The sequence below is a fragment of the Tetrao urogallus genome (genome assembly GCF_951394365.1).
Source record: "Tetrao urogallus genome assembly, chromosome: 1".
NCBI classification, from domain to species: Eukaryota; Metazoa; Chordata; class Aves; order Galliformes; family Phasianidae; genus Tetrao; species Tetrao urogallus.
This window is the reverse complement of record NC_136813.1, coordinates 184,328,794-184,341,379: the sequence shown is the minus strand read 5'-3', so window position 1 is coordinate 184,341,379 and position 12,586 is coordinate 184,328,794. Positions and strand designations below refer to the sequence as shown.

The window sequence follows — 12,586 nt, the reverse complement described above, 5'->3', positions numbered from 1 at the left end:
TGGAAATGGGAGAGTGAGCATGTTCTGAATAGTTCTTTGTGCTGCTTTTACTATTGTAAGTTCTGTGAACAAAAACGTAAAGCTGCTGCAGAAGAAAAGCAGTGTACAAGAAAGAGCAGTTCCCCCTTCATCTCTTGCAATCCAGGTTAGCTACAGCACTTAACAATGCAAAATTAATTCACCATGTCTGCAGAAGTGAGAAATGACAGTTCTCACCAATTCAGCATCATCTGCATTGTCAAAATGTTGCTCAGAAATTGTGTATGTTAAGTATCTGTGAACATTTGAGACAATAAATGATTTTCATACGAATACAGATACAAAATTATTTTAAGACAAGGTAAGAAATGTCGGAGTCATTTTAAATGTTTCATTCCTTAGCTTCACATTGAATTCTGAATTCATTGCCCTGTGCTTTCTCTACTGTATCCACAAGACCAATTCTGCGCAGAGATGTCCAGCCTCGTGTTGTGGGGCTCCAGATGACAAACTGTTTCTCATCCTGACCATATGAACACGTCCAGTTTCACCTGGAGCCATCCTGGCTGCAGAAGCTTTCTGGAAATCAATTAGGATGACTCTGAGTTAACCATTTGCACCTCTCAATATTCCATACACAGCACAAACCAACTGCAGAAGGAAGTATTTCCATGAATAGCATGAATCTCTTTGTCAGATCAGTCAAAGTTTCAAAACACACTGTACATTTGCTAAATTTGCTACTTGTATTTCTTTTTTTTTTTTAAAAAAAAAAAAAGCTTTGCTGACTTCAATCATATTTGTATTTGAGATTTTGTTTCACATGTGATACTCCAATTTACTTACTAGATGAAATCAGAATTGCTCAATTATGTCTCACAGAGCTTGTACATGTAAAGGTAATAAATAAAGCACACACCTTGCTTTTGAAGCAACTGTGCAGCAGAGTGACAAGCCTGAACTTCCAAGTTTCCACAGATTTCTTATAAACAAGGAATTAAGCTCACATATACTGTATTACTAATATTAAAATATATTTGTTTCTATAGCAACTTCTTTAACTCCACATAGTATTTTTAAATCACATTCAATTGCAGTGCAGTGTACTGCCTTAATTGCTGTTTCCCTGTGCAATGATTCTGAACTGCTTACCTGAGGAGAGTAAAAGTGGTTTAAACCTAATCAATATGTAATCTGTTGCAGATTTCTCACTGATCCCTGTTGACCCTAACAGTACACTTGGTCACTGCCAGTTAACCAGGGACTTCTTTTAATCCCCAGATATCACAGCTTTTAGTGATTAATTTTTGTGAAAGTTATTTGCATATCCTGAAATAATATGACTGTTTCAAACAGGCTGTGAAGGAACACTATAAGGATGTGCCAGGGGAAAAAGGGGTCATGATAAAGATGCACAGTGAGATTACTTCAACAGGAGACAAGTAGCTTCTTAATGGAGGGAGTTCAATACAGACCTTCCTGTGACTGCAGCTGATCTTTTAAGCCCTAAATGATTAATAAACTCATAATAATTCCAGTGTATTGTCATCACTTCATTTTGGCAAGAGTTTTCTGAGCACAAAAATAAATGTAGACTTCTATAGATTAAATCTTTGAAATATCATTCTCCTATGTCTCATCTTGGTCCTTAGAACTGTACCATTTCCTTGAAATAACACATAACTCGTGCAATTTTAGGACATTAAATAATATTCTATTTAAGTATGCTGAAATATTTCATTTAAGAATGATGAAAAATGGGTCATGAAGTAAGCAGCGGTGTCAAAATGAGAATGTTTATGAAAGAGATCCAGACGACTACTTGTGAACTTCTTTTCCAGATTCTACAAATCCAGAATACTTAGTTTTGATAGTTTTCCAACTCTCAAGGAGATTATATTGAATTTCTAGAAAACTACTTACTCTATTTCAGGCTTTGGGGAGTCATATTTTTATTTTTATCCTTTTTTTTTTCATATTCTCTGGAAATAACGAGGAAATAAGAGTGTAACTGTTACAATATCAAATGTGTTACTTGTTTGCTGCCACCTCATTATAAGTCTAGATAGAATTTAGCAGGCAGTTGTTCATTTTTCAGTCACTCAGATCTGTTATTCTCACTGAATGACAGAATGACTTGTGTATCAAAATTCAGAGTGCAACACTCACCTCCATGAAGAAGCAAGCATCACTCCCTTTTCATTGCATTCATGTACAGGAACCTTGCATTTGTTACCATTTTTCCCAAATATTTCTGCAAAATACCTGATCATCAGAGATCTGTCAGTACAGAGATATTTGCACTGCTAGGATTTCCAGAGAACTTGGTATTCTTGCTCTGTGCAGAGGAAATGCAAAAGCTCAAAGAATCATGATTGCCTCAGCTATAGAATTTCCTGGTTCTGGCTGTCACCAGGCTTCTGTACTCATACAATGGCCTTTGGTATTCAGAAATTAGAACTGATACTCTCTAACTCATCAATCTGAATATCCTCCATCCCTTTAAGACTCAATTTCATAAACAACTACCCCCACACTTAAGGACTGAGGTTAAGCTTATCAAATTGTCCCAGATTTTGGTGGAAAGAGAGTGCAGCACTATTTAAAAGCAGGGCTTTCAGTGGCTGTGTTGACTTGCTCCAAAGCCCAGGTCATACTTTATAGCTGTTGTTACAGACTTTGCCTGGAATATCAAAATACATTTAATGCACTTTAGTTCTACATAAATAAAACACTAAGGAAATTTACTCTTCTTAATTGTCCTCATTACCTGATAGAATTAACTTCTGTGAAGCTTCCATAGAATTTCTTTATCAGACTAAAAGACAACAAGGAGAAAATAGAGTATATATTTAAATTGATTTTCTGTAACAGTGGTAGAAAACCTCAGCACAATTATCTGTTCTTCATTCAATTTCTCAGAAGGGCTTAATGCTGAGTGATAACATCAAACATGACCAGAGCTAAAATTCCTGGAGGAAATGCTTTATACTCCAGTTTTCATTTAGCTCACTGGGATGGAGCCCTCAAGGGCTCTCTGAGTAATGTGCTGAAAAATGCGACGTGAGTCCTGTGTCAACTCAAATGGGATGCTTGGGGGAAAGATACGCTGGAGAGTTTAAATGTGCTGTAATCAGAGGAGGATAATGTTATCAGTGCTGACTGACTCATTGCTTGAGTGTACTGGCTGCTCCTGGAATGGTGAGGAAAGGATCTCCGTGGCAAGGACTTATGGCATAATGCTGTGGGTTTTGTAGTGAAGGGTCAAGTCACCTTAAGCCCTGTGACCTAAATCTAGGCTTGGAGGCTTTCACCTCCTACACTCCTGCACCCTTGAGTGATTGTGTGACTGCAGTAGGGGCCCTCTCTGTCTTCATGGTGATAACTGGGGGACAACTCAACAAGAAGGCCCCAGGACATACATTCAGGTAACGGAAACCACCTTCTGAAAAAGTAAAAAATGCGAACAAATGCAAGTACAAAGCGACTTGTGTTGTGCAGGGTTTTGAATATCATACATTTCAGATAAATACGGGCATTAATGGTTAAATTAAAACCATCAAAACCAACATAATTGTCATTCCTTGCATACTCTGTTTACATCAACTCTTGTTCTTTCATATGTATTCTCCTGCCATTTTCAGACACAAAACCATTCTGAAGGCAAGTGCCTAATGTCATGTTCAATTTAAGCACTGATTCCCACCAACAATAGAAAATAATATAATACCCTGAATGTTAATAAACGTTAATGCTTTTGTTCACAACTTTATGAATCACTAAGATTTATACTTATCATAAAATTCTGGAAATGAAAGTAATGAGAAAGTAATATACTAAAGCAGGAGACAGTCTATATTTTCTGATATATTTGTCAGTGAATTTTATACAATACGCTTCTGCATATTCTTGGATTATTTTTTACTCAGAAAGCAATTCTGCTAAAGAAAGACAAGATAGAGCAATACTGAATAAAGAAATTGTAAGTTGAAGTTTATGAGCTGCAGTGTTCCTCAATTAAATTTGAATTGCTTCCACCAAGATGGATCCCAACTAAGTATATGCTCTAGTATCTTCATACTGCTTCTCTTGAACTTTATTACTTTGTATTACTTCTTATTTGCTGAATTAAAAATAAAATTAGAAACATTTATTTTAAAGATTTTTTACAATTTTATGGAAGCTACACGTGATAAATGCATCATCATTTTTACTGTTGAACTACACTTGCTGATTTTAATAACTGGGAAAACAATGTCCCTATCCATTTATATGCATGTACAACTCATGGCACTGTGCACACTTTTACTAGCATTAAACCCTCTATTCTGGCAGAATTCCAGGGTAAGTCATAAAGTCTGCCTGATCTCTGTTCTGATTTATTCTGCAGTACTTGTCCTTTACCAGATTTCTCTTTCGGCTGAGGTAAATTATGGCTGAAACTACAGTATGCTATGAGAGGGTTTCATCCTTCTAGATGCAGTGCCATCCACTAGAAAAGAGACTGAATTATGACAAATGATGTATGAACTCCTGCTCACTGTGGGACTTGACTTATCTGTTTCCCCTCCTGTCATTTCTGTATGCTATCCATTAACATCATAAGGCTCTCCAGAGCAGAGACCGAATTTGAAGTGCTTAGTTCAGGAGGAGCTTAGTCCTTTTAAATGCTACTTAACCATGAATAATAGTAATAACCACCTGGCAGCAGGCTGCTGATACATTCAGACGTCCATGTGTTCATACTGACTGACATCGTTCCACCAGCTCCCGAATTCCACTGCAGGTCCCATTGACACCCAGCCATGAGCAGCCCCAGGCAGCTCTGCTCCCATCTCTCAGCCAGGGTACGGAGCTCAGGCTCGGCAGAGATGCTGGATTCTTCTATGCTTCTGAAAGACAAAAACTGCAGACAAAAACAGTGTGTGATGGATGTGAGGTGTGTGAGTGGTAAAACACTCTGCAGAGGTGTTTTGGTGAGAATACACAGCAATCTTCTCTGATAGATGGGCTGATACGTGCTGCTTGGCCCCTTCTGTACCCATCACATAGGGCAGGTGGAGTGATTGTAGCTGGCTTTTGAAAACACATTGCAGAGATGCATTGCTTTCAGCTATGACATTTTGCAGTATTAGCCCAAGTGAATTGCCACTCATGATTATATAAACAGTAGTCCTGTAAGTTTTAGGTCAGGCCTTTTAAAAAGCTTTTAAGATTTGATGAAGAAGTACATTAGTTCATTTTTCTTTGATAAAACTAGAACAGTAACTTATGGCTGTTTGCACATTCACCACCATTTGTCTAGGTCCATATGAGCAGTATTTTATAACAGAGATTGTATGTCTTATTCTCCTCTCAAACATTGTTTGGACAAAGGATTAATGCTAAGAAAAACTACAGATGACAGAAATCACCTTCCAGTCATTAGGAAATAAAAAGAGAACTGCTGCCATACTGAAACTGAATCTCAGTTTTTTGGAAGCAAATATTGATTCCCCTGCAGAAGGATTTTCTGATCAGACAAACATGTCTCGAAAGTCAGGGGATGTTTGAGTCACAGAGTTGTGATATTTCCCTTGATGAAATAAGTTCATTTGCTTGTTTCTGTTTTAACTGTCTAAAATACTTGTTACAATTAATGTTATGTTATCTCCTAATGACATGCATATTTGTGTTCCTCAGATAAATGGGAAGCCCCTGCAGTATCTTTTCCCTCATGCAAGACTCAAACTACTGAGAGACCCAAAGGATCACACAGTTTCAGGTAAACGGCAACAACCCTCTATGAGACATTAATTGATTAGCATGATTGATGAAAAGTATTTGCCCTATTAAATTTTTTTCCTGTGTTTTATGCAGCAGAGACTCAGTGGTCATCTTACATTTTACTATTTGGTTGTAATGGAAAGCAGCAGTGCAGAAAAAAAGGTCACAACTACTGTTTGAGATACTTAAGCTATGTAGACATTAAGAGCAGAGGGAAAATCTGTTGTAATGTACATATCAGTAGTCTGCTTTGCAATTGCTTTTTATATAACTGTATTCTTTTCAGGAGAAGCTTCGGTAATATTCAACAGGGGAATCAGAAAAATAGGTAGGCTTATGTAGGTATTCAGCAGGAATAGAATGGAGAATTTTATTCTTTCTGTAGAGCTACTGGGACTCTTCTACAGAAGAGGTTATTGGAAAAATAAGATTCCATTTTTCTGTGATATCTTCACATAGGGAAATTTTTCTCAGAATTTCAGATTTTTTCTCTTTTGCCTAACTCATGCATATGTTCACATGAGATTCTGCTTGCCAAGGAGAAGAAAGTGGCAGAAGTTACGTCCATTCCCCTCCCAGCTGTGAGCAGGAGTGCAGTCTGACCTTTTAGGTATCAGGTTGCAAACCACTGCATGTTACAGACGTTGCAAGGGTAAGGTTTTTCTGATGGAACTTTTGGAATTGCACTCTTTTCACATACAGTATTGATAAAAAATTAAGAGGTTTTTCGATTGTCTCCTTCAGAGGTACGTGCTTTTAAGTGGGTTTGTTTTGGAACCGTAAGACTTTCTTTCCATTTAAAGAATTGCAGTAGTGTGTGTCAAACCTTGTTTCTGTGCAGAAGTAATTACTGACTGCCAGCTTTGGTGTTCCCTAGAGCATTAACTAGAAAGTGGCATGAACTCACTTGAATTGCTAAATATTGTTTACACAAGGTTTCTGGCAGTAAAATCTTGATCACTCCCACTCCCCACATCTACCTCATATTTAGGGTGTTACATGAATTTTCTGTATATATTATCAGGCATTTTCTTACCAGTCACACAGTGTAACACCCACTAAAGATTTTGGAATACATCAGGACCCTTCCACCCACGCAGCACCATTTGAAAGCAGCATCCTCATTTCTGTCAGCCTTCCCTGCCTGGGGCCTTACAGCCAACAGGAGTATCCTCCTGGAGACTTTTTTGCGTCGGGGAGTGATGAGTCATGCTGTGATCCAAGCTGCTCTCTTATGAGAACAAGTGGAATGACAGCCACCCAACCTTGTGTAGTTCATGTCTTAATGTTGCTGAAGGCCCGAGTCTCCTGTGTCAAATTACTTACACTTAAAATGTTCCAAATTCTCCACTAGCTGTGCTGCTGGCAACCATGCATCAGGGGAAATACCTTGTAAGTGACGATTGGACAACCAAGGTGTAGATATTGGTTTCCCACTTATTAATGCTCTGCTCAGCATGAGATCACACAGGATTGAATATTGCCTCAAGGTTCCATAGCCCATGCTAAAGCTCGCTTCTGTAGCTGTGCTGTATTGGACTGCTATGCCAGCTGCCGTCATACTTTTGGTTTGTGATCCAGATAAATCCCTGAAGCACTGCAGACATATACGACTGTGTGGAGTGTATACAGATTTCCCTACAAGTATTAGAACGCTGAAGTGCAGATTCTGCAGAGGAGTGAAAGGGTGAAACAAGGTACCAGTAGGGAGTAGATGAACAAGAAGATATTGTCATGTTTCGCACTCATTGTACATGTTTTAGGTACTGTAACTTCTTGACTTCACAACTCGCTCCTTCCCCCAACTCAGAGCCCAGGAATTAAAGCAGAAAAGCTCTTTACCTGTGCAGTGCTTCTTGCTGAGCCTTGAACTTTGAAAGTGGGCTCTCCCAGAGCTGCACATGTGGTTTTTGTTTGCTTTAAAAATTCAACTTTGATTAACTGGCATCAGCAAACTTCTAGTAAGTCTCATTAGCCAGACAGTGAGGCAGACTTGGGAATCTATTACAAAACAGAAATTTCTTAAAATAATGGTAAATCAAACAACATATACTCTGATTCCTCCACAGCTTCTTCATTTAATCAGCTAGACACCAATGAAGTTTTTGTGTATTAATCTAGATGCTGTAGTTGGATGGCTGGCTGGTTGGATTCTTTCTTTTTTTTCTTGGTTTCTTCCCTCTCTCTTGTTCTCTTCCCCACCCTTTCTCCATCCCCCTTTCCTCTCCCTCTGCCTTTTTCCCCTTCACCCTCTTTCCGGTCAAAAGTACCAACTGAGGTGTTGAATCATTTTTTGTTTATCTCTTCACCATATTCTTGTTGCATATGCACAGGAAAAGTGTACGTTAGGAAAAAAAAACAAACTTGATAATGCCCAAGGCTGGACCTGGATCTCCCCAGAGGACAGCCAGGCAGTGTGAGTCTGTCCAAATATTCTTGCAGCTGCCTTGGATAAGACTCTCTGAATGCTTGAGTTCCTGAACTCACATCTAGGACTTGTTCAGGTCCTGTGTGCCCACGGCAGGGTGTGCATCATCCATTGGCTCTGATTGTCTGACAGTATGCACAGAGCATCCTCTGTTCTGGCTGTGCATGAAAGACTGTCCTGTGTGGTCTTTTCAACACAAGCAAGAATAGTTTCTGCTGATCATTTAAATACTGTACATGCAGTTTGGTCAGTTTAACAGCAGGAACAGCCTGGAGAGATTCCCGAAACTGCCAGGTTCTCCATGGGGAAAATAGATCAACATTTAAGTACACAAATAGTGTACCTTAAGTAATGTGTGCTGGGTAAGCACAAGCACAGCATGAGTGTGTACCAGCTATACCACAGCTACAAGTATAGGACAAAACAAATTTCATCCTTCTATTACCATCAATAATTTGAATTCCAGCCTGACCTCGGATGTCTCCAGGAATGGGTCTCTCTGGAGGCAGCCTTTCCAGTGCCTCCGCACCCTTATCAATAAAAGTCTTTTTCTTATATCCAATCTAATATCTCACCACATGCTTACCATAGTGGAACTTACTGTATGATAAAGGTTTCAGAAATTGTCTCAATATAAATATCAGTAGCAAGAATAATCCCAATTCCTATAAAATTCAGTCTCTCTCATTACATATTCTGTGCACATGAATTCTATTTATTTGCTTTCTTGCTTAATGAAAGATACAGATGCCTTTGGTGTCTCTTATGTAATCTGGCATAATTTTGCACACTGAAACATTTATCAAATTTTAGCATATAAATGAGTTGTTTAAGAATGAAAAATTGTGATGGCAAGAGAACAGTAGCTCTGAATGAAAAATGAAAGTGTACTCCAGCATATGCCATCATCTAAAACTCACAGCTCTTCTGTTCAAGGCACGCACTATCCCTTCCTCAGGCAAGACTGATGGATTGGAAGGAAATGCCAAGGATTTTCTCTGCAAAGACAAATAATTTGCAACATTAAAAAAAAAAAAAAATAGAATTGGCATCATGGTTCTGGTGAGCTGTCAAAGCAAGGATGGCAGTGATCAATGAATGATAATGTATCAGTACTTAACACTCCAGAAACTCACTGTTTGCTTTCACTGAGATTCCCTTGATTCCTTTGGATCCTTTAGCATTAACAGAATAAGTACTCTTTTATTCTGCCGGCATTTCCTCTTCTGGTTTTCAACACTTCAGAGTAATATTTGAAGAAGGCAAAGGAGGACATGGCTGCTGATGCCATTTAAATGTGGCCAGACTCTTTGGAAATGTTGCAAGGAGAAAAAAATACAACCTGTTCTTCCCAATGAGGTAGATGAATCTCAATATGTCTGTACAAGGAGTGCATGAATGTCAAAATAATTCTTGCAGGTTTGTCTCACTGGGGACTCAGTCACAATTACTATCCCCTTTCCAAATACGGGATGTCTTGTGCTTCTGAGAAGCAAAACGTACCTGTGGGCAGGCAGGCTGTCTATGTTCTGGAACATCCTCTTCAATTCTGATGAGAAAAAAAGCAAAAAAACAAATCAGAAAAAGCAGTGAACTTTATAGTACAGAGAAAAAAAAAAAAAAAAAGAGAGAGAGAGAGAATTAGACTGAGTGCAGAAGATTGTGTCCCTAATCTTCACTCTAGCAGTGATGTCAGTGAAACAGCTAATAGCATGACAGGGTACCTGCAAGGCTGCACACACGTCAGAGATGCCTCATACTCTCATAAGGGCTGTTAATTCTTGTACCCAGCACCACATTTCTTAAGCATGCCAACTCATGGGATACTTATTCAGAGAGAAAAGAGGAGGAGAATTAGAAGTTCTTTTCTGTGTCAAATCTACACAGCTACAGTCTCTGAACAAATAACCCAATATGTTTAGACTTCTTTCACCTGTAAGTTCTTACAGCAAAATACTGAAGTGCAGTGAATATATGATGTTTAATCAAGGAAGAAAACTCAACACATTATGTACAGTCATAGGCCATACTGAATATGGCATAGTAATAATGGACTTAGGGTAAAAGTGTAAAAGTCGTCACTTGTCCTCAGACTCTTTTCACAGATGATTGCTTATCCTTTTTCTATGCTTTAGCATTGTGAAGAACTAAGATAATAATTTGCATTAAAAATATCCTCCTCCAGCAGTCATTTGTCACTGGGGAAGGATCTAATCTGTAATTAACGACCATAATTCCCTCAAGCACTCTCTGCTTATCAGAGATGTGGCACAAAAGCTAAATCAGTAAAGAGAAAGAGACAGAGCTGTTACAGCCAGGCTACAATATATTCTATGTTTATGTTCCTTTTACCTGAACAAACATTATTTGAAGTGCACTAGTGTGTGTGTTTAAAATGATTCCTGTGAAATCTTTTTGGCAGGTCCATTTGTTTATACATTTTTCAGTGTATGAATACCTATTTAAGAAAGTTTAGTGAGACCACAAGATGAGGAGAAGTAACTGGGAGATCAATCTGTCTACTGATAATAAAGGTGCAATTTGCTTTCATAGCTCTAATGCAGAAAAGGATGCAGAAGCAGATCACTGCAATTACTGAGAGTTAGAATTCTGCTGAGCCCTCTGTTTCTCATTGAAAGCCAAAAGGAAAGCAGGCATGTAACAGTGAGATTGAAAGACACTGAAATAGCATCTGTCAATTTCTAACTGTGTCTAACACAGCTCAGCACTTTCTCTTAAAGAACTAGAAAAGGAGATACTCAGGAAGGTCTGTCATTGATTGGATGAATGTCAAGGACATTAGGGCAAAACTGACAGAAGTCCAACTAATGAAATTTAAATGCACAGAGATACCAGATTAAGGTTTCACTTCTCAGGGGAGATATGAATGATCTTAGCAACTCTCAGAGGGAAATGAAGACCCTGTGTTCCCATCTTTGAATACTTGCTATGAAAAATAGTAATTATACTATTATAACTACATTAGAATGAGGCAGTTTGTATGTTTGGTGTTTGGATGTTTGGATGTTTGGTGGCCCTGCTAGGCAGGGGGGTTGGAACTACATGATCCTTGAGGTCCCTTCCAACCCGGGTGATTCTGTGATTCTGTGATTCTGTGATTCTGTGATTCAGTTAGAAAGGGCAAATAACACTATTTTTCTTTCTTGATTATAAAGGAAGCACAAAGTGTCTTAGACTGAGATTTTGGTCCTGTAGAGATCTTAAATTAGATGTGATGAATGCCTATGGCTATAATGAAGAAGCTATGGAACAATCAAACTAAGTGGGGAAGACTGGATGCTGAAAGGACCACATTGCTCCACATCACCCAGTGACAAATACCCCTTTGATTTGGATACATTTTCCAGAGCAGGGTGCTGTAACATTTTGAGGATGATTGCCTCCTATTCTCTATTTATTTCGTCAGTTCTCTGAAGTGTGTTAGGTGTGCACTTTCAGGAGGTCTGGCAGCAGGATGAATCAGGTTAAGATTTCTGATTTTACAGGTCACTGAAATGGAGAAAATTTAATTCTCTAGGTATGGAAATGAAGAGTTCAGTGTTTAAAGCAACAATGCAGCTAAACATTTTATCCTCATCCCTGTCACAAAAATGAGTATTTTAAGGGATTAATTTTACTAAGCAGCTAATTGACTACTAAATTATTTAATTCATAAATCATTTTCCTTCTGTAATAGATATTTCAAGATTTATTTTTTTTTAGATGTCAAACTTATATAATACAAATAAGATGCAGTGTGTCAAGTGTCGTGCTGATATTCTAAAATAGCAACCAACCAAACAAGAAAAATGAACTGAAAATCACTTTGTTAACTGCCCCATTTTAAAGTGTAGAAGCATTATTTTTCTGTGTTTTATTTTGTTTTCATTTGATTTATTACCTGCCTAAGCTGGTACAACAGAAGTAATGGGATGTCATTACCTAAAGACATAAGTTTAAATCCAAGGCAGATGAGAGGTGTTTGGATACAGTTTATAACCTCATTCAGTAGCGTCTGTTATCATCAGGGAGAGAGCATATGAAATGAACTGAAGGTCTCAACATGTGTCTTAGTGGACAGTTCCCTGTTTATAGATACAAAGCTGGCCCAACTCCATAGGCTGAGTGGTTGTAAGAAATGAACTGTCAAATGGCAACTCGGTTCTTGCAGTGGGACTGCATGAACAGCTGCACTGTGATGCCTCTTATGAGAACACACATTAAGCTTCTGTCTGTCCTGCTGCCAGCTTAGGCACTTTTCCAAGCAATGAGTCAAAAGTTAATTTGAAGCTTAATGACAAAGGAATTACAATTCCTTCACTTATTTTCTGCAATTTATATTCATATCATATCACTTCTTTTAATGAATTAAACACCCCAAACGTGTAGTATTTTTCTCACTGTAAAGTTCAG

The 12,586-nt window shown here is 38.3% G+C and overlaps 1 protein-coding gene across 1 annotated transcript in view; it reads left to right on the top strand.

The window, feature by feature from the left end:
- The window catches only part of PCLO (piccolo presynaptic cytomatrix protein), a gene marked incomplete at both ends in the record, with an annotated part of 318,827 nt that overhangs the window by 184,544 nt on the left and 121,697 nt on the right, over positions 1 to 12,586 (top strand). The window contains one exon of the mRNA XM_079538014.1: positions 5,662 to 5,743. Within this exon, the coding sequence (XP_079394140.1) occupies positions 5,662 to 5,743 (82 nt within the window). The remainder of the gene's footprint in view (positions 1 to 5,661; positions 5,744 to 12,586) is intronic.